At 45.0% G+C, this 22,614-nt stretch overlaps 1 protein-coding gene across 2 annotated transcripts in view; it reads left to right on the forward strand.

Moving 5' to 3' along the window:
- The window catches only part of P4HA3 (prolyl 4-hydroxylase subunit alpha 3), a 38,389-nt gene that overhangs the window by 12,885 nt on the left and 2,890 nt on the right, over positions 1–22,614 (forward strand). For both annotated transcript variants that reach the window (XM_060176835.1, XM_007520245.2), the window contains exons 5-11: positions 632–683; positions 5,773–5,936; positions 6,172–6,348; positions 8,158–8,222; positions 12,716–12,875; positions 16,588–16,650; positions 21,169–21,237. In XM_060176835.1, coding sequence (XP_060032818.1) covers positions 632–683; positions 5,773–5,936; positions 6,172–6,348; positions 8,158–8,222; positions 12,716–12,875; positions 16,588–16,650; positions 21,169–21,237 — 750 coding nt within the window. The remainder of the gene's footprint in view (positions 1–631; positions 684–5,772; positions 5,937–6,171; positions 6,349–8,157; positions 8,223–12,715; positions 12,876–16,587; positions 16,651–21,168; positions 21,238–22,614) is intronic.

A 22,614-nucleotide genomic window follows, 5' to 3' on the forward strand; every position in this document is an offset into this window, starting at 1 on the left:
AACAGCTTCAAGGAAAGCTAATCACTGTATAATGGAGATAGTTCAGATTTAGTTCTTCCTTTGTCTTCCACCAACTTCATAGATGGCATGAAGTATTGAGCCTGGAGAACAAGTTACCCTTATACTAGTTTTCATAGTTCCATATTGTTTAGTAACAAGATATGTCAAAATAGTACTCTGCAAGAAATGTTATTTTCATGTGGTCCAGGAGGTGGCACAGTGGATAAACCATTGGACTCTCAAACATGAGGTCCTGAGTTCAATCCCCAGTAGCACATGTGCCAGAGTGGTGTCTGGTTCTTTATTTCTCTGCCCATCTTTCTCATGAATAAATAAACAAATTCTTAAATTAAAAAAAAAAAGAAACGTTATTTTCACTAATTTTTCTGCTTTCCCTGGTGAGAATGGTAAAAAATCATTTTTAAATGAGGGATCTGAGAGACCTGATTTGCATCAGTGCTACAAAACCTGAATTAAGACAAAGGTTGGTTTGTTTGTTTCATTTTTAGTCTGGGCTAATCTCAGTGACTTTTCATAAGAATATTTTATAACAAAAAAAGAATATTTACAGTTTGGCCAGGAGAGATATCCTCTACGTAGTTAATACTTTCTTATCCTTTTCTTTTCATAGGCAGGAAATGTTTCACATGCTCTCAGCCTCTCCCAAGAGTTTCTCCTCTACAGTACGTAATGATAAAAGATAAGTCACAGATATGATTTACCAAGAATCTCTCTCTAGAAAGCTGCAAGTGAACTTCAGCTTTTTATTTAATTTTTCTGATTCACTGTCCAAGGCACAGTTCTAATTTTAAATTACACCTTATATACATACTTATGCATGTGGGTGGGAGGAATGTGGGGTGAGGGTAGTGAAAATTTTAAATTAGTTGGGAAATGCAAAGAAGATATTACTTGTCCTTTTTCTTTTTTCTTTTCTTTTATCAGAGCACTGCTCAGCTCTGGTTTATGGTGGTGCAGGGGATTGAGCCTGAGACTTTGGAGCCTCAGGCATGAGAGTCTCTTTGCATAACGATTATGCTGTCTACCCCTGCCCTTACCTGTCCCTTTTTCTCTGCCCCCAATCAGTAGAATATTAGTGTTACTTCACCAGAGAGTAATTCCAGGATTGAAATCCAAATTTGTTCAGAGACATTTAAAGACCTGGGTTTTGGAAGCAGACTTGGGATCTTTAATGCTTGCAGCCAGTGAGCCTGTGTGTGCAAGAGTAACTGCAAGACGATTCCCTTTTGGCTACTTACAAAGATATAATATCAGTTCTTCTTCTTCTAGCATTTGCCCTTCTTCAATAGCCAGTCAACAGCATCAGGTTGAGCCTGATGTAAAGTTTCGAGACCTCCTTTGAATCTGGAGAGGTGGCAGTCGTTGACTATGGGGGTCATAGTCTGTCTGTAGCCGCAGGGGCAGTTCAGGTCGTCTCTGGCTCCCCAGTGATGGAACATAGCGGCGCACCGGCCATGGCCTGTTCCATAGCGATTGAGGAGGGCCCAATCATAACGTGCTAGGTCAAAGCCGGGCTGACGCTTGCAGGGGTCTGTGATGAGGTGTTTGTTCTTTACCTCAGCTGACTGCCAACTCTGTTTCCAAGAGATTGGAACAGAGAAGTTCAGTGTAGGCGTAGGGGACCAGATTGGGTGATGAGACGTCAAGCGTTGGACAGGGTGGGCGAAGATATCCGCGTATATTGGCAGGTCCGGTCGAGCGTAGACATGGGAAATGAACTTAGATGATGCCGCATCCCGACGAATATCTGGCGGGGCGATGTTGCTAAGAACTGGCAGCCATGGAACCCGGGGTGGAACGGATGGTTCCAGAAATTATCCTCATGGAGGAATATAATTTGGAATCGACCAAGTGGACATGGGGGCTACGGAACCATACTGGGGCACAGTATTCTGCAGTGGAATAGCATAATGCCAGAGATGATGATCGTAGTGTGGAAGCGCTCGCGCCCCATGAGGAGCTGGCCAGTCTTGCAATGATGTTATTCCTCGCGCCCACCTTTGCTGCAGTTTTTATGAGATGTTTGTGAAATGACAGAGTGCAATCGAGAGTAACACCAAGATAGACTGGCTGGGCTTCATGCCGGATTCTCGTATCGCCAAGCTGCACATTAAGCTCACGTGAGGCCGAGGCATGGTGTAGATGGAAAACAGATGATACCGTTTTAGCAGTGCTAGGAATTAGTCGCCATTTTTTACAGTAATCAGATATCAGAGACATGTCTTTCGTGAGTGTTTCCTCGAGGATGTCGAACTTTGATGCCTGAGTTGCACAGCATAATATCAGTTATTTCCGTTTAAACAGAGCTCTTAAATAGGCATCCTGCTCAATTAGGAGGAGTGTTCAGCTTCACCTCTCTCAGGCACTAGAGTTTGTTAGAAAGAAAAATGACAGTTCCAAAATGGGAGGCTCTTGTCAAAACACACTAAGACTCACTACCACACCTGTCTGTAGTTTCAACCTTCCCAAAGGATGCAGCACTAAGTGGTCAGCATGGAATTTTCTGATCTGCACCAATGAGGTCATCTTTCCAGTCCCCAAAGGAAAATGAGATAATCTGCCACATGATCTTTTTCCATTCCCCATGGGTACGATACCTAAGCCTACAGGAATTCCCTCTTCACTTTTCTTGTCTTCTTTTTGCCTATAAAATTTTTTCATCTTGAGGGTGGGAAAATATTAGAGCTCAACTAGTAGAGCATTGGGTTTCTGTGCCTGAGGTTTCCAATTTGATCTCTGGTGGTGCTCTGGCTTGTTTCTTTGTGTCTTATATGAAGCATTCTCTTTCATGTGTAGCAAATAAAATTAAAATTAAAAAAACTTTTGGGGGCCTGGCTGTAGCACAGCGGGCTAACTGCACATGGCACAAAGTGCAAGGCCCAGCATAAGAATCTTGGTTCCAGCTCCCGGCTCCCCACCTGCAGGGGGGTCACTTCATGGCAAGTGAAGCAGGTCTGCAGGTGTCTATCTTTCTCTCCCCCTCTCTGTCTTCCATTCCTTTCTCCATCTCTCTCTGTCCTATCCAACAACAGCAACAGCAAATGGCAACAGGGACAACAAAATGGGGAAAATGGCCTCCAGGAGCAGTGGATTCGTAGTGCAGGCACTGAGCCCCAGCGATAACCCTGGAGGCAAAAAAAAAAAAAAAAGACCTTTCATCTTATAAGATATATATAGCTTGGGGGTCGGGCAGTGGCGCAATGGATTAAGCGCATGTGGTGCAAAGCACAGGGACCAGCTAAGGATCCTGGTTCAAGCCCCCAGCTCCCCACCTGCAGGGGAGTCGCTTCATGGGTGGTGAAGCAGGTCTGCAGGTGTCTATCTTTCTCTCCCCCTCTCTCTCTTCCCCTTCTCTCTCCATTTCTCTCTGTTCTATCCAACAACGAACAACATCAACAATGGCAATAATAATAACCACAGCGAGGCTACAACAGCAAGGGCAACAAAAAGGGGGAAAAGATGGCCTCCAGGAGCGGTGGATTCATGGTGCAGGCACCGAGCCCAGCAGTAACCCTGGAGGGGAAAAAAAAAAAAGATATATATATAGCTTGTGGGAAGTACCTTCAAATTACTAGAGTATATGCTGCCCAATTTATCACTCATTTATTAAAGCCAACTGGGTTATATATTTTTATTTAACAAGTTAAATAGGAAGGAGACTTTCTACCTTAGCTCTGCTTGGATATTTTTGCTTAAAATTTTGGTGGTAGATGGCATTGCAGGTTTTTCTCTAATAAGATCCTTAGATGATAATGTAAGTACATGATCAATGTCTTGTTTTAATATTTATGAAATATTACATGCAAGACTTTTCAATTATATTTTGTTGTCACTTGTTAATAAATCCTCTTAATAACATTACTTCTTTCTGGCAATTTGGCAAACAGTAAGACAAGGAAGTTGCTGAGCAATTAATGCTGCAGGCAAAATTATAACACACACACCCCGTTTATTTGTGTTTGATATGTTAAAATCATTCACATTCCAGAGAACTCAGTTGCAGGTGCATAAGTAGGATGCAGCAAATGGAGAGTCCTGGTTCCATCTCTGACTTTGCAATATTTTATTTTCCATACTCCCAAATTTTCTCTCTCCTCACATTTCAGAAAGGATAATAGTTTCTGTCCCCTGATTTCCTCCTTTTGCCAGGGCAGTGATGGCAGATTAGCAGCATGCTGAACTCCTCCAAGAAAGTTGCCTTAGAAACATTAGAGCAGCATAGCACCACTTTCTGATATGCCATGAAAGTCATGCACAGTAACTCACAGGCCATGAGTAGCTGCCAGCCCACGAGACCCTCTTTCAGCCAACACGCTTGTTGGTATGCTTCTAATTCTGCTTCTAAAACCCCTTCTGTTTCATTGGTTTAATCCCCCCTGCTTAACACTGTATTCTATTTACATAAACCACTGTTAACTAAGCACCACCCTGCCTCTAGGGCATTGGTTTAATCCCCACTGGTTCATGATGTCTTTTTGCTCCGCCCCCTCTCCTAATACACCCTGATTTTCACCAATCTCTTTTGCTCCACCCTCTCTGTGTCACATCCTGTTTCCACCCTCCTTGGCGAGTATATATAAGGACAGGATTGTGATTAGAGATAGCTTAGATTGTGCTGCGTTCCACATGAATAAAGACTGAACTACCACTCAGCCATGAGTCTCTGGTCGTCTGTCTCCCGCCCGCGAAGCTAGCCCGACACACGGGCACAAGCACGACCTAAGAACCCATGGAACCTAGGCTAGAACTGAAGTCTAGAACATCGTGTCCCATACTGTCTGGCTTTGTATCTAGGCCAGTTAGGAATTCTAAAGGATCAAGTAAAGTTGGAAAAGAATGTTACTTCTTCAAGGAAGAATAGATTGAATCTCTTGGCTCTAGACATTGGTTCAGAGCCCTGTACCTGTCATATTTTGATGTGAGTAGTGATCAATGTGTCTTTTCTCCATTAGACTCTAAATCTAGGAGTCTGTCCTCAAGCACTGCATCTGATGATATATTTACTACATAAATGTTCATTGAAGATCTATTGGATGAGTGGGTGGGTGAATGAACAAAAGAATGAATGAATACAGAAAACTGACCATCTCACTCTCCTAGAGCTACACTCCTCATGATCTTGGGTCAAAGAATGTGAAGTACTATTATCCTCCCCACAGTCCTTTGCACCTTCAGATATACCAGGCCAAACTCTCCTCACTTTTTTTTAAAACATTGATTATTAGTTATTTATTTTCATTGAGAGAGAAAGAGAGAGAGAGAGGGAAGGAGGGAGAGACCAAAACACTACTCTGTCATCTTATGCAGTGCCAGGGGCCAAACTCAGGGCCTCACACATGCAAAGCATGTACTCTATTGCTGAATCCCCTCCCAGTCCTTCAACTTACTCTTTTACTTTCTTTTTCCTTTTTTTAAATAGAGACAGAAAGAAATTGAGAGGAAAGGGGAAGATAGAAAGGGGGAAAAGAGAAACACCTGCAGCATTGCTTAACTGCTCGTGAAGTTTCCCACCTTCCTCCCCAGCCCCAGATATAAAGGGGAATGGAAGCTTGAACTCTGGTCCGTGTATGTGGTGACATGTATGCCACCATCCACAGCCTTCACTCTTATTAATATAGGCCACTTTTGGGAATGGAGGGCCTTAACACCGGTGTGGATGGGGCTAACAGTGTAGCTGTAGGAAGCCTTGACTGTACTTCTTGGAACTGCAGTTTGCTAATGTGTATTATTTCCTGCTCTGATTTCTCCCAGATCCAGACAATAGGAGGATGGCCAGGAATGTCTTGAAATATGAAAAGCTCTTGGCAGATGGCCCCAACCATATGGTAGCTGAGGCTGTCATCCAGAGGCCCAATGTGCCCCACCTGCAGACCAGAGACACCTATGAAGGATTATGTCAGACTCTGGGTTCTCAGGTAGGATTTCTCAGGGAAAGAGAAAAGGTGAACAGGCTTGGCTAATGAGAGAAGACAGAATCAGGTGTGAGGGTAACAGAGTGACAAGGTTAAAGAAAAATAAGAGTTCACGTGAATACCATCAGGATGACCAAATTCTGAATGCTTTGCATTCTAGACTGTCTGTACTGTGGTTTCTCTAAACTGGCTCCTGATGCTGGACTCTTCTTCTATGCTAATTCTAGTCTTCCCACAGCCCACTCACTACCAGGTGCCCAGTCTCTACTGTTCCTATGAGACCAATTCCAGCCCCTATCTGCTACTCCAGCCTGTCCGGAAGGAGGTCATCCACCTGGACCCCTACATGATTCTCTTCCATGACTTTGTCAGTGACTCTGAGGCTCAGAAAATTAGAGAGCTTGCGGAACCATGGGTAAGTGTCCTGCAGGCCTGCCGAGAGTGTCCCTTGGTGTCCTCACAGTTTCTGGAATCAGAAATGTGAGAACAAAGAGCCTGACCAACCAGACACTTGTCAAAATACCAACCAGTTCCCACAAATACTAATAATAAATTCACAGTAGTCTCTGGAGAGAGAGGACTGGCCAGAAAAGGGCTCAAGGTATATTATACTCAGCATCTAGTTAGGGATGTGGAGAACATAGCTGTATGTTTTTGTCAAAGTTCAGCAAAGATCTGTGTGTATCATGGTATACGAACCTAACCTAAATAAAGAAACTAAAAGGAAGCCCCTGCCCCATGCCAGTCATTCCATATAATTGGTAGAAGGAAAAAAAGGAAGTGAAATTTACCTGAGTGGTACACAGAATTACAGAGTAATTACAGAATTACATAATTACTTCATTATTTTGTTAAAGAGAAAACAGACCCAGAGAGAAGGGACTTGATTAAAGCCTCACATGTGGCTCAAGCCAGAGCTGGGACTCAGAGCGGCGTTAATCGCTGCTCTACTGCTCTGCGTCCTGTAAGCTAACGTAGGCTAAGTCACGTTAGTCGTGTTTGCAGCGAGCAGCCCCCAGGTCTCAGGGACAAAGTCAATAAAGGCTTGTTTCTCACCTCACATTTCTTCACTGGTGAATTGGAAAAACACATTTTCAGTAGTTTTGTCCTCTCAGTGAACCAGTAGTGTTTGGCTAGCAGACTCTTGCTCCTTAGAACCACTCTGTTGCCATGGTAACAGGGCTGGCAACCGCTAAGGGATGTTCATTTAATCTTCATGGCCCTGTCATCTCTGCCTTCACAGACCTTGCCATACTCCCTCCCCCAGAAGTGTCCTGCTGGGATGCTGGTCCCATCTGGCCTAGTTTGGACTCTTCCAGGGAGAAACCCCTGCCTGAGCTTGCATGAAAGTGAGCATGGGTACCACAGTTGCTTGTGCTGAATTTCTCTGCATCCATCCTCCTCTTACCCTTTCTGAAAGAATGTGCTGTCCTAGCCTTATCCTACAAATCCTTAAAGATACAGCAGAGAGACTGTGAGACAGGTCACCCTGTATAGTGCACACTTTGCCACATGCGATGACAAAGATGAACAAGAAGCAACTCTGGTTCTTACAGGGCAGTCCTGCAGATGCAAAAGAAATCTAAAAATATTTCACTTTCTTCTTTTTTTCAGTTCAACAGATTTTTAAAAGTGTGGTAATGGGGAACAAGCCCAGGACTTGACATATGTATCTCAGTACTCAGTCACCCAGCCCCATTTCCCCCACTGAATATGTATTTTTTTATTTGTTTGTTTAAATTTACCAGAGCACTGCTCAGCTCTGGCTTATGGTGGTGCGGGGGATTGAACCTGGGACTTTGGAGCCTCAGGCATGAGAGTCTGTTTGCATAACCATTATGCTATCTACCCCTCCCCCATTCTCGGCTGCCTTCTCTCTCTCTCTCTTTTACAGAGGAAGAGAGAGAGGGAGAGACACACACACACATGCAGCACTGTTCTATCGCTAATAAGGCTTCCTCCTTGCAGATGGGATCTAGGGGCATGAGCCCAGACCTCTTCACAGGGTAACATGTGCATTCCTACCCAGTGAGCCACCACTGGGACCCTATCACATTTTTTTTTCCAAGATGAAAGTTATCAGTAGCATGTGCAAAACATCCATTAGTTAAAGAGCACTGGTGATTAGTTTTATGCATGAGAGAGGGTCATGTCTGTGGAAATAACAGAGCTCTTCCCTTTGCATCCTAACCATTTGGACTTTCTCTAACATTCTTCACACCAGCTGCAGAGATCTGTTGTGGCATCAGGTGAAAAGCAGTTGCCAGTGGAGTACCGTATCAGTAAAAGGTAAGGCGGGGGGTGAGGAGGAGGGTGTGGGCTGGGACGCAGCTCACCTGGCAAAGCACACACATTGCCGTGCCTGAGGATCCAGGTTCAAGCCCCCAACCATGACCTGGGAGTACCTACATCAGGTGAGCTTTACAAGTGGTGGAGTGGTGCTGTGGTGTCTCTCTCCCCCTGTGTCTCTCACCACCTATCTAAGGGTGGGGGGGAAGGCTGCCGGGGCTGGTGGAGTCATGCAAGCTCCAAGCCTCAGCAATAACTGGTGGGACAAAAAAAAAAAAAACTAAGAGAGGGCTTTCCTTGGCTTTCCAGCCATGTCTACTGCAACCCTCAGGTCTGAGGCACAATTGACCAAGGCCACTGGGCTGCTGCTAGAGAAGCTGTTCACATTCTGTCTGTTCAACCTCATCGACAGCAAAGTTATGGCCTCTTCATAATTTCACTGGTAACCCACAGCAGAAACATTCACCCTTCTGATTCAAGGGCCTTTCTCAGGTCTTTATGCGTCCAGAGTACTTACTTAACTGGTGCAACCAGAGAAAGGCTTGGGAGAAAAAAAATCCTACAACCTGAGAAAATAAGTATGTAGTGGCTCTCCTAACCAGAATTGCTTTAGCAGAGAATACAGTCCTGCCCTGCTTGTAATCTGACTTTACAAGTTTCCATGCCCCCCTCCTGACTCATATTCAAAGTTTGACTCATAACACTCAGGCAAGAAGGATGACCAATCGCTAGACCTGGGGGCTTGCCTGGGGGCCAGATCCAGCAGTGAGACCCCAGCTCAGTGCCCTCCCCTATGCCCTGCTCACTGTAGTCCTGGATCTGCACAGTGGAGACAGAACTGATGACTCAGTAAGAGGGGTCAGCCCATGGGAGGCAGTGATGACAGCATCCTTGGGGAAAGGCCAGACCATACGCTGGGTGGATAATTTTGATTGTCTGGGAAGTGAGGCGAGCAGGGAAAGCTTTGACTCAGAATCACTTGGTCTGGCCCAATGAGGAATGTTTCCCATTAGAAATAATTCTCCATCCCCAGAGACACACCTTACTAGGGAAAGAGAGAGGCAGACTGGGAGTATGGACCGACCAGTCAACGCCCATGTTCAGCGGGGAAGCAATTACAGAAGCCAGACCTTCTACCTTCTGCAACCCTCAACGACCCTGGGTCCATGCTCCCAGAGGGCTAGAGAATGGGAAAGCTATCATGGGAGGGGGTGGGTTATGGAGATTGGGTGGTGGGAATTGTGTGGAGTTGTACCCCATCTACCTTATGTTTTTGTTCATTAATCCTTTCTTAAATAAAAAATTAAAAAAAAAAAAAAGAAAGAATTCTCCAGGGAGTCGGGCAGTAGCACAGCGGGTTAAACGCACATGGCTCAAATCGCAAGGACTGGCGTGAGGATCCCGGTTTGAGCCCCTGGCTCCCCACCTGCAGGGGGGGGTCACTTCACAAGTGGTGAAGCAAGTCTGCAGATGTCTATCTTTCTCTCCCCCTCTGTCTTCCCCTCCTCTCTCCATTTCTCTGTCCTATCCAACAACGACGACAACAATAATAACTACAAAAACAGGGCAACAAAAGGGAATAAATATTTTTTTAAAAAAGAGGGAGTCAGGCGATAGTGCAGCAGGTTAAACGCAAGTGGCGCAAAGCGCAAGGACAGGTGTAAAGATCCCGGTTTGAGCCCCCGGCTCCCCACCTGCAAGGGAGTTGCTTCACAGGTAGTGAAGCAAGTCTGCAGGTGTCTGTCTTTCTCTCCTCCTCTCTGTCTTCCCCTCCTTCCTCTAGTTCTCTCTGTCCTATCTAACAATGACGACAACAATAATCTAACAACAACAATAATTACTACAACAACAATGAAAAACAAGGGCAACAAAAAGGGAAAATAAGTAAATATAATATTTTTTTTAATCTTCAAATTTTAGAACGTTCATAGGACCTGAACTTTCTTTCTTTTCTTTTCTTTTTAATATTTATTTATTTATTCCCTTTTGTCACCCTTGTTGTTTTATTGTTGTAGTTATTGTTGTTATTGATGTTGTTGGATAGGGCAGAGAGAAAGGGAGAGAGAAGGGGAAGACAGAGAGGAGGAGAGAAAGATAGACAACTGCCCAACTCCCTTTGTTTATTTCCTAACCTTTCTCACATTTTAGGGTCAAAGAGAATGTTTGGTCTTCCCTCACGTGCAGGGGGCAGGCTTCACAAGTAGTAAAGCAGGTTTGCAAGTGTCTTAACTTTCTCTTATTTTATTTATTTATTTATTTATTTATCTATCTATCTCCAGGGTTAGCTGGGCTTGGTGCCTGCACTGTGAATCCACCAATCCTGGCAGCCATTGCTTCCCTTCCTTCCTTCCTTCCTTCCTTCCTTCCTTCCTTTCTTTCTCTCTTTTTTCCTTTCAATTTATTCGATAGGACAGAGAGAAATTGAGGGTGGGGAGAAAGGGGAAGGTAGACACCTGCAGACCTGCTTTACTGCTTATGAAGTTTCTGCCCTGCAGGTGGGGAGCAGGGGCTCAAACCCAGATCCTTGCACTCATCCTTGGCTTAGTACTATGTGCGCTTTGTTGGGTGCGCTACTGCCCAGCCCTGTATTATCTTTCTCTCTCCCTCCATATCTCCCCTCCCTCTCAACTTCTCTTTGTCTTATTCAGTAAAATTGAAAAGAAGGAAAAAAAAAAACAAACGGGAGGGGGCGTGGAATGGTTGCCAGGAACAGTGGATTTATAGTGGTGGCACTGAGCCATAACCCTGTGGCAATACAAGGGGGAGGGAGAGAGAGAGAGGGAGAGAGAGAAAGGAAGAGAGAGAGAAAGATATTCATTGGTTTTCAGAGTAGTAAAGAAGCAGAGATTCCCATTACCTCCTCTTTCTTTCATCACTGCTCTGCCCTCTCTGATTTTGGCCTCTTCATGATTTCACTGATAACTCTGAGCAGTCACAAGGGAGCTCTTAATGGTCATATCCTCTTCCTGCGTATAGGCCTCATGGTTCCACCTGTGTCCATTACCTACAAAAGTCCACTTTCTTAGTTTTATTTATTTTATTGCCACCTGGGTTATTATTGCTGGGGTTCCGTGCAGGCACAACAAATCAACTGCCTTCAGTGGCCTTTTTGTTTGTTTTTTCATTTTTCTTTTCTTTATTTGATAGGACAGAGAGAAATTGCGATGGAGGGAGTGATAGAAAGGAAGAGAGAAAGAGAGACACCTGAAACACTTGCTTCACCGTTCTCAAAGCTTTCTCCCCTGCAGGTGGGGATGGGGGCTTGAACCCAGGTCCTTGCATATGGTAATGCGAGTGCTCTACTGATGTGCCACAGCCTGGGCCTGGTTATCTCAGCTTTCTGTGACAAGCCTGAACTTCCTTTTTCAGCGTCATTCCCCGTGATTTCTTTCATAGCCCACATGTTGTGGCATTTGTGCAAACTCTGTGTTGTCATACCTCGACATCTGTGCTTTTGCTGTTTCCTCTCCCTGAAAGTCCCCCATGTCTTTTCTAGCTACTGAAATGTCATGTGTCCATTGAAGCTTGGCCTCCATGTCACCATCTCTCCTCAGTGCCCCAGTCAGAGTGAGCACCTCCCTCCTCTGCTCCCCAGCATCTACTTTAAAGGCTGCACCTCGAACTCGCTCTACCTTGATGTTTATGCAGTTTTGGGCGTCCTTTCCCATGAGCTCTTTGAACTCACTAGCTTCTCTGTCTTGGGAATCTTTGTAAACTGAAGTGCACACAACATAGCACTTCACCTGCACTCCATACAAAAAGAATAAACCAATCGGCCCACCATTTATAGAGTAAAGAATTGCTCTTTCATATCATGCCAAGCCCCCTCTAGCTCAGTCACGGTCTCACGGTCCCACGGTCCCAGGCTCACTGCCATTGCTTAAGGAGCACTTTCTTCTTCCCCACAGACCAGCATTCTGATTACAAATCCTCTTTTTTGCCAGAACCTCAGCAAGACATTCTGGAAAAGAGGTTGATCTTTGCTCTTTGGCCTTTGACCTTTCCTGATTTGCCTTGGAGTAAGAACAGAATTGCAGAAGGTTTTCTGTGTCTTACAGCCATCATCAGCACATGACTTACAAAGCCTCTTCATAGGCATTTTCTCTCCCAGTCTCCATGCATCCATGGAGTGAATGTTACTGCATTCCCATTTTATACAGGAACACACTGAAGTGACTGGCATGGGATCAGACAGAGAATCAGGGAATGGTTTTGTTACTGTGAATCTGAAGTTTTTCCATTACACCCAGCTCCCTCAGTTGTGTCTCTAAAACACAGCAGTTTTAAAGGCAGAGATAGTCTCATTCTTCTTCACAGAAGAGTACCTAGTGTTCATGTTTACCTTCCTGTCCTCCTCTTCCTTCTTTCGTCCTTTCCTCTTTCCTTCTCTTGCTCCCTCTTTGCCTCCTTCCTTCTCCAGTTGACATTCATTCACTTGCAGGCGTTTAGTCTGGCATCAGATCACTGATGCTCCAAACTGCCATATGTTTTAGTGCCTGGCTGAAGGACACTGCTGACCCAGTGCTGCTGACCCTTGACCGTCGTATTGCTGCTGTCACAGGCCTTGATGTCAAGCCTCCCTATGCAGAGTATCTTCAAGTGGTGAACTACGGAATCGGAGGGCACTATGAACCTCACTTTGACCATGCTACGGTAACTGGACCCATGGCCAGTCACTGGTGAAAGGAACCTAGGGAGTATTTATTTCCTAAGGCAGAATTGTTACAAAGCAATGTTTCTTGTTTCAGAAAGCTCTGGAAGTTTGGATGATTGCCACTGACTCATTTTCTTGCAAGCCCCCATCCTATTCTCTGACATTTGCTTGTAGGGAGAAGAAAGTGGTTTGTTGTGGAACCTCCTGTCCCACTTCACTCAGGGACTTCCCAGTGATGATTGTCCATCTTCCTGCCACTCACTTTCCCTCATGATCTCCATGGCCCATCTTTGCCAGGAACTCAGCAAATATAGATTTATAAATTTTTAATTATCTTTATTTATTTATTTATTGGATAGTGACAGTCAGAAATTGAGAGGGGGGGCCCTATTCAGGGAGTCCTGAGATTCCCAAACAGACATGATGGGCCTAGACCTCAAATAAATCCCTCTCCCCATTGTTACCAGTCATCTCTATCAGGAACAACAAAATAGACCCCTTTGTGGGCCCCCATACCCATAGGACCTTGCCCTCAACTTGGATCAACAATGGTAGAGAATGTTCCATCCTTTGAAGGGAGGCTGGACAACATACTCTATGCTATACCTGAGGAAGATGGGTCCTGATATTGGGGCAGCTTGGAATGTTCCTACTCATGACCACATAATGTGAGCTCAGAGCTACAGGGATGCAGAGGTCACATAGGCTCCTAAGCTGAATATGGGCCCCAGATCACATCAAATCGATGGGGTTTACAGCCAACAATATTTATACACCTTTCCCATATTTGGGAGCTACTCTCTTCCCTGATCCAGCTTTCTGGTCCTTTTTCCAGCCATGACATCATCTCCCCAGACAATAACTTGGATCCACCTGCATATCAGATTTCAGGCTCAGGGGGGGAAAAAAAGAAAAAGAAAAAACTAGTATAGCTACAGGCCCTTTGGAATATAACTAAAATATGCCTACTAGCTATCTACAAAACGGAGACACCCCCTCAACTCTTCATCTGCACTATTCCAGCCTTTAGGTTCATGATTGATCAACAATTTGTTTGGCTTTGCATGTTAACTCTCTTCAGCCACCAGGTTCTAGATGCCAGCATGATGCCAACCAGACTTCCCTGGACAAACAACCCACTAATATGTCCTGGAGCTCCGATTCCCCAGAACCCCACCCTACTAGGGAAAGAGAGAGGCAGCCTGGGAGTATGGATTGACCTGTCAATGCCCATGTTCAGTGGGGAAGCAATTATAGAAGCCAGACCTTCCACCTTCTGCATCCCACAATGATCTTGGGCCCACACTCCCAGAGGGTTGAAGAATAGGAAAGCTATCGGGAGGGGATGGGATACGGAGTTCTGGTGGTGGGAATTGTGTGGAGTTGTACCTCTCTTATCCTATGGTTTTCTCAATGTTTCCTTTTTTTTTAAAAGATTTTATTTATTGATTGATTGGTGAGAAAGATAGGAGGAGAGAATGAACCAGACATCATCTGGTACATGTGCTGCCGGGGATTGAACTCAGGACCTCACGCTTGAGAGTCAAGCGCTTTATCTGCTGCACCACCTCCCGGACCACTCAATGTTTCCTTTTTATAAATTAAAAAAGAAAAGAAAAGAAATTGAGAGGGAAGAATGAAAAAGAAAAGAAAGGTGGGAGGCCAGGTGGTAGCGGTAGCTGCACAACGATTTCACTGTTCACGGTTCTTGGTGGCCTTTTTTTTTTTAATTTTTTATTTATTTATGAGAAAGTTAGAGGGAGAGAGAGAAAGAACCAGACATCACTCTGGCACATGTGCTGCCGGGGATCAAACTCGGGACCTCATGCTTGAGAGTCCAAAGCTTTACCACTGCGCCACCTCCCGGACCACGGCCTTTTTTTTTTTTTTTTTTTTTCGATAAAGACAGAGAAGTAGAGAGAAACACAAGAGTGCTGTACTGCAGGTGAAGCTCCCCCTGCAGGTGGGGACTAGGGGCTTAAGCTGGGTCCTTGCACATGTGTGCTGTACCAGGTGTGCCACCACCCAGCCCCTTAAATGGGGATTTAAAAATACCATTTTGGGGGTTGGGCGGTAGTGGAGCAGGTTAAGCGCACATGGCGCAAGGTATAAGGACCCACATAAGGATCAGGGTTCAATTCCCTGGCTCCCCACCTGTAGGGGAGAGCAGAGAAGCAGGTCTGTAGGTGTCTATCTTTGTCTCCCCCTCTCTGTCTTCCCTTCCTCTCTCAATTTGTCTTGTCCCATCCAACAACAACAACATCAATGGCAACAATAAAAATAACGACAACAACAAGGGCAACAAAATGGGGGGGAAAAATAGCCTCCAGGAGCAGTGGATTTGTAGTGTAGGCACCGAGCCCCAGCAATAACCCTGGAGGCAATAATAATAAAATAAAAAATAAAAATACCATTTCAAATGCTTATGAATTGATGCAGGAATTAACAATCTGGGAGTCAGGCTGTAGTGCAGCAGGTTAAGTGCAGGTGGCGCAAAGCGCGAGAACCAGCGTAAGGACTCCGGTTCGAGCCCCTGGCTCCCCACCTGCAGGGAAGTCGCTTCACCGGTGGTGAAGCAGGTCTGCAGGTGTCTTTCTCTCCCCCTCTCTGTCGTCCCCTCCTCTCTCCATTTCTCTCTGCCCTATCTAACAATGATGACATAAATAATAACTACAACAGTAAAACAACAAGGGCAACAAAAGGGAATAAATAAAATAAATATTAAAAAAAGGAATTAATAATCTTGCACATTGTTGGTGGTTATGTAAAATGGCACAATACTTTGGAACACAGTTTGGCAGTGCCTTAAAAGTTATGCAGAGATATATATGGCCTAATAATTTCATTCCTAGGTACTTTACATAGTAAAGGAAATACAGTAAATACATAGTAAAGGAAATATAGGTCTATACAAAAACTTTGTTCTAAGAGTCAAGAATTAGAAGCCACCCAAATGTTCATCAACAGGTAGAAAGATAAATGGAATACTACTCAGCAATTAAAAATGAACTGCTGAAACTTTAAGCACCATAGATGAGTGAAGGGGCCAGCAATATATCTCACCTGGAAAGGTTCCTGCTTTGCCATCCCCATGACACAGGTTCCAGCCCCCAAGGCACTGGGGAAGGCTTCAGTGCTCTGTTTTTACCTTCTAGCTTTTAAAAAAAAAAAGGTTGGCTCAGAGAGTGATGAAGTTCAAGTGATGACAAAACAAAATACAATGCCAGGACTAGGTGGTGGTGCACCAGATAGAGTGCATACCTTGCCATGCCATGTTCAAGCCATTGGTCCCCACCTGCAGGGGAAGCTTCATAAACAGTAGAGCTGTGCTGCTGGGGCCTCTCCTATATTCTGCCTCCCTCTCTGTCTCACCCTCTATCAAAAAAGTAGTGCTGCAGATGTCTCTCTTTCTCTCTCTCTCTCTGTCTCCCTCTTCCCTCTCAATTCACTGTCTCTAACCAAAATAAATAAATAATTTTTAAAAGCCCTGGATTCATTCCTCAACGAGAGAGAGAGAGAGAATGAAAGATAGAACTAAAACTGACAAAAGCGTATTGAGTATTTGTCATCAAAGACAAATACGTGCTTGACTAGGTATAGCTCAAAGGGAAAGTCCACCCAGATATCCCTGTTTTTCTCCCTCTGTGCTATGGGAGAATCTTCTGGTGCTACCTGCATAGACTAAAACTATGTTTAATTTTTTTGTCTCAGTCACCAACCAGTCCACTGTACAGGATGAAGTCCGGGAACCGAATTGCAACCTTTATGATCTATGTGAGTCTTCCTTGGGTGAGTGGGGGGTGGAGAGGGGACATCAGGGCTTCTTACCGAGCACTTTATTTTATAGTTTTCAAAGCAACTTTAGATACTGAGTTTATCTGGTACAATCCCAAAATGTTTGGGAATTTTGTGAATTTCCAACAGCAAACTTGTTAGACTCTAAAGGAAATACAAAGAAATAGGAATCAGTGTTCCTGCCCTCAACGAGGATGTAGTGTGAGACCTAAACAGGAACTGGTCACACACAGTGGTTATGATGGGAAATGGGTTTACACTGAAGGTCCAGAGATCCTGGAGCCTGAACAACACAGGGAGAGGATGTCAACATCTATTTTTGAAGCTCCGTGGACTAGTTAGTGTTGAAAAGTACACAACCAGGACCAGATGGCAGTGCACTTGATTGAGTGCACACCTTACCATGTTCAGGGACCTGGGTTTGAGCCCATCCCTGCTCCCTACCTGCAAGGGGGAAGCTTCAGGGAGAGGTGAAGCAGTGCCGCAAGTGTCTCTTTTTCTTCTATCTCCCCCGCCCCTTTAAATTTCTCTTTGTCCTATTGAATAAAAAAGAAAAAAATGGATGCTGGGAGTGGTGGGTTTGTGATGCAGGCACACAAATCCAAGTTATGAGAGAACTGGGGAGGAGAAGGAGAGAGGAAGGGAGGGAGGGAGGGAGGGAGAGAGAGAGAGAGAGAGAGGAACAAGAACAAAGAAAGAAGAAAAGTTCATACCCATAGATAAGACAGTGGAGCTGTGAGTGGGAAGAGAGAGCGGTGAGATAGCTAAGGTGTTAAGAGAGAAGAGCAGAGATGCCTCTAGAGAAATTCATGTATTGTTTTTTCACACAGAGAGCACATTCTCTCATCTTCCCCACAAAGTCTTCAGGAAAAATCTACATTATGTTTTGTGAATTGTAAGGTCTGCATGATCCCTTAAAAATGAACAGACATCCTCCTGGTTTTTGGTCTGATCCTATAGGAATTTGTCCCAGTCTATAATCTCACGTATCTTCTCCCCTTCAAGTCATGTGGGTTTACCTTCTGTACAGATGAATAGATCTCAGTCACCTAGTTCTTAAATTATTTGAGTTGCATTAAGGTTACCTGCAGGGGCCAGGCAGTGGCACACCTGGTTGAGTGCATATATTACCACCATATGTAAAGAGCCTGGTTTAAGTCCCTACTGCCCACCTGCTGGGGAGAAGTTTCACAGGTAGTGAAGCAGATTTGCAGGTGTCTCTCTGTCTGTCTCCTCGTCTCTTAATTTTTCTGCTCTACCAAGTAAAATGGGGGGGGGGGAGGAAGGAAGGAAGGTAGGAAGGAAGAGAGGTAGTGGCTGCTGGGAGCAATGGATTCATAGTATTGGCACTCAGCCCTAGCAATAACCCTGGTGGCAATAAAAAAAATAATAACGTTATGTGAAGAGATAAGTGTGCTAAATGTAAGGGCTGTACATAGCACCCATAGCTGCCTACCTCCCAGCATTCTTTCTTTCCTCAGTGCTGTTTTACAGCAGGTCCCCTCTGTGCAGCAGGAAGGGCAATCAGATTATCAGTACACTACAATTGTTAGTGCTGGTGGATCCAGTGTGTTCATATGGCTCAGTTTTATACTTCCTGCAGAACTGGGAGGCTGCCACTCCCAATGGTGTCTGGCCTCCAGTTGTCATTCTGGGAGTTCTGTTCAAGCAGAGGGTCAGCAGAGACCCAGTGTCTGGGCTAGTACACATCTTGGGTTGGTCGCTGGTTGTCTCTGGTTGGTGACTGACTCCAGCTGTGCTGAAGGTCAAGGCAGTGAAGAGTACTGGTATCAAGCATCAGGGGTCAAGATCTCTCTGTTCTGTATCTCCCAATAATTCCTACAACTGGTAGCTTAGTTGTAGAAGACCTGTTACTATGGTGTGAGTAGCATGGATGCAAGAGCTGAGTAACTCTTAACAGTAAAAGCATGAGTGAATGCATATGTATTTGGGTTTTAAGCATTCCACACATAGTGGAATGGAATGCACTGAAATTGAGAGTCAGTTTGCCTCAATCTCACTCTGCTGTTTAATATGTGGCTTCAGTACAAATCACATCATGAATTTTTTTAGCTTGTTTTCTTGCCTTATTGCCTGCCTTCTCACAGTGATATCAAGAGGATTTAATGAGCTAATAGTGTAGGGAGTGTCAGTCTGTAAAGTTTCATATATGTGCTGCTATTGTTGTATTCCACAAAATGGAAAAAGCAAAAACCCTCATCACGGAACTTAGGAAACACTAAGCTATATCCAGTTCTTTCATCTTCAGGTAAGGATAAAAATCGAGGGGGTCGGGCGGTGGCTCAGTGGGTTAAGCGCATGTGGCACAAAGCGCAGGGACCGGCGTAAGGATCCCAGTTCGAGCCCCCGGCTCCCCACCTGCAGGGGAGTCACTTCACAGGCGGTGAAGCAGGTCTGCAGGTGTCTATCTTTCTCTCCCCTTCTCTGTCTTCCCCTCCTCTCTCCATTTCTCTCTGTCCTATCCAACAACGAATTGCGTCAACAAGGGCAATAATAATAACCACAACGAAGCTACAACAAGGGCAACAAAAGGGGGGGGGGAATGGCCTCCAGGAGCGGTGGATTCATGGTGCAGGCACCGAGCCCAGCAATAACCCTGGAGGAGGAAAAAAAAAAAAAATCGAGCACGTAGGGAGTTGGGTGGTAGCACAGCAGGTTAAGCGCAGGTTGCACAAAGCACAAGGACTGGCTTAAGGATCCTGGTTCAAGCCCCTGGCTCCCCACCTGCTGGGGAGTTTGCTTTACAAGCAGTGAAGCAGGTCTGCAGGTGTCTTTCTCTCCCCCTCTCTGTCTTCCCCTCCTCTCTCCATTTCTCTCTGTCCTATCCAACAATGATGACATCAATAACAACAATAATAACTACAAAAAAAAAAACAAAAAAATCGAGCACATTTATTCTTCAGGTAACCACAATTAAAAAATTTCATTTGTTAATGAAAGAGAGTGAAGGAGGAGAGAGAACCACAGCATTACTATGGGGGGTCAAACTCAGGACTTCATCTCTGAGAGTACTAGGTTTTATCCATTGCGCTACCTCCCAGGCCTATAACCATGATTCCTAATTTAGGAATGCTTATTAAGGCTTATGGAATAAAAAACAAAAAACCAAGAATAATACTCCAGGGAGAAAATATTTAAGAAGTCAGAAAAATGAGTTGAAATAAGCTTAGTGGTTTTCTGCTTATAACTGTGAGCCCTTTTAGAGAAGAGCAGTGCTAGTGCAAAAGTATGAGACTTAGAGTTCCCTGCCCTCCTACTGGGCTCACAAGCCACACACTGGTCAGTCTTCTTTCAGTTTGTCAGCAATGTTACTCCTTCCCACTGTTCTGTGGAAACACAGGTGGAGGAACACAGGAAAGGCCAGGTTTCTCCCATAGTGGCTAAAACAGAACAGAAACATCCCCCTTGTTAGTTACTCAGATGCAAGGAGAAGACTGTTGCTCTCACTTACCTTCCCAGTGGACTGGAAACCCTAAAAATCGTTACTATTTTCAGGTTCTGAATCTCCGGGCTGGTTCAGTTTCTTCTAACAAGAGCCAGACTCTGTATATAGCGTTGGCCCTGAATTACAGGTGAACGTGGTGAGATCTGATTGACAGAGACTAAGAGACATGCATATTCTGGGAGACAATGCCAGCCTGTCACACTGTTGGTTTGAAAGTAACTTCATCGTGTGCATGACAAGTATTCCATGTGTTCATAAACTTTGTAAAGAAAAATTTTAACTATTTTTATTTAGTTATAGAGACAGAAATTGAGAGGGGTGGGGGAGATAGGCACCTATAGCACTGCTCCTCCTCTTGTGAACCTTCCCCACTACAGGTGGGGACCAGGGGCTTGAACTGGGATCCTTGCACATGGCGGCATGTGCACTTAACCAGGTGTACAACCACTGGTCCCTGTTCATACACTTTTTGACACATTAATAGCACTGCTTGAACCTTTTCCTATGCAAAAAACAGACAAAGAATGCATTAAGAGCATTAAGATGTTCTGTGTCGTGTTTATAATTGTAAACATTTGAAAATAATCTAAATACCCCAAATGCTCCAGAGTGTAACTTGATAGTTGTGCACAGAAGTCAGATAGCTTTGATTCGGCCTAAATCCTGGCTCAGAAGGGAGTTGCTGATCGTTCATGAAATACTAAACTGGTGGGGCTGGGAGGTGGCGCACCTGGTTGAGCGCACATGTTACAATGTGCAAGGACCCAGGTTCGAGTCCCTGGTCCCACCTGCAGGGGGAAAACTTCACAGGTGGTGAAGCAGGGCTGTAGGTGTCTCTCTCTATCCCACCCTTCCCTCTAGATTTCTGGCTGTCTCTATCAAATAAATAAAGATAATTTAAAAAAATTTAAAGTATTAAACCCGCTGAGATTCACTGTTCTCACCTGCAAATTTGTACATTGTAGAAATGACATCAGCTATCAGAGTAGGGCTGCCAGGGGCTATTTCAGTTCTGATTCTTTCTCTGGCAGCTGAGCTCCGTGGAGGCCGGAGGAGCCACAGCCTTCATCTACGCCAACCTCAGTGTGCCTGTGGTGAAGGTGAGTGCGAGCGTGCAGAACTGACATCCTTACTCCCATATGTGTGTGCTGGTGGGATGGGTGGGGGTAGTGAGAAGGGTTGTTAAGACAGGCCTTCCCTGATTCCCAGAACTGAAGACAAGTCCTCAATCTTCTTGGCATGTACTTCCATTCCTTGTGTTCTATGCACTTAGATGACAAGTAGATGATTGCATGCCTGCCTTCCTGTTACTATTAGAATTTCCCTAGTCGGAGTTGCCTGTCAGAACTCCTTAAAGGTAAGGACTATGTTATTATCACTTGTGGATCCTTTACAGTGGCCGGTCAATTATTAACTCTGAGGGCTGGAGGTGCCCAGGAGATGGAGGACATTCATGGTTCTTGTCCTCCAGGAGCTCATAGAGAAATGAACAGGCAGTAACACAATAAGGATCACAGTAAGAGCTATGAGATCAAGACAGGCACAGAGGAGGGGCACTTGGCAAGAGGTTTGCTCAATAAGTGAATATTCCACCTCCCTCCCCAAACTTCTGGGCAATGTTTACCTAACTCAAAAATGAAGGTAGATATAAACGAGATCATGCCTATAAAGCACAGCGCCCCGCTCACTCACTTAAAGTGTTTCTCAGTTAATGTGGTTATCTGTAAACACCAGGAGCTGGTGTTCAGGAGTGCAGAGCGTACCTAGAAAGTTTTATGTACTTTCAGTGACCAAAAGTTAAAGTAAGGGTATTGGGAGATACCTCTGTGTGGAAGGGTGGGGAGAACATCTAGGATTTGGAATCAAACATGGGTTTAGGTCAGAGGAATAGTTCACTGGGTAGGACACCTGCCTTACCATGTGCTGGCAGGTTCATGTGGGAGCACCACAACCCTGGGGGAAGCTCCAGAGCTGTAGTGTCTCCCCTCTCCTCCCCCCAAATGAAAAAGTAGTCCAGGGAATGGTGACATCAGATGTGCTCCAGCTCATCAAAAATAAAACAAAAACACCTGGTTTGAGCCTTGACTTTGCTTCTTAGTTGCATTATCTAAACCCCTGAGCCTCAGTTTCCCTGCTAGTCAGTAACAGGTGTGATAAGGCCTGCGGGAGAAGGGGCTTCCGTTAGTGATGCCTAAGGGAAGGCAAGTGTCTACATTAAATAGGTTCTGAGTTGCAAAGACCTTGTGGTTTTTGTTGAGCACCTCTGCTCAGTGGTCCTGTGCTTCCTCCCAGCACTTGTCCTGGTTTCTATTTATGCCCATCTTTCCCAGAACACTGTGATCTCTTAAGAGCAAGGTGGAGATGCTGTGTCTATACCTTCAGGGCCTGGAGTAAGCACTGCAGGCTTACTCTGGCATGCCTTGCTCCCAGTCTGCTCCACTTTCTTGGTTTCTTAGGGTTTTCAGGTGGTCTTTTGG

Source organism: Erinaceus europaeus, chromosome 17, assembly GCF_950295315.1.
Source record: "Erinaceus europaeus chromosome 17, mEriEur2.1, whole genome shotgun sequence".
Lineage (NCBI taxonomy): Eukaryota > Metazoa > Chordata > Mammalia > Eulipotyphla > Erinaceidae > Erinaceus > Erinaceus europaeus.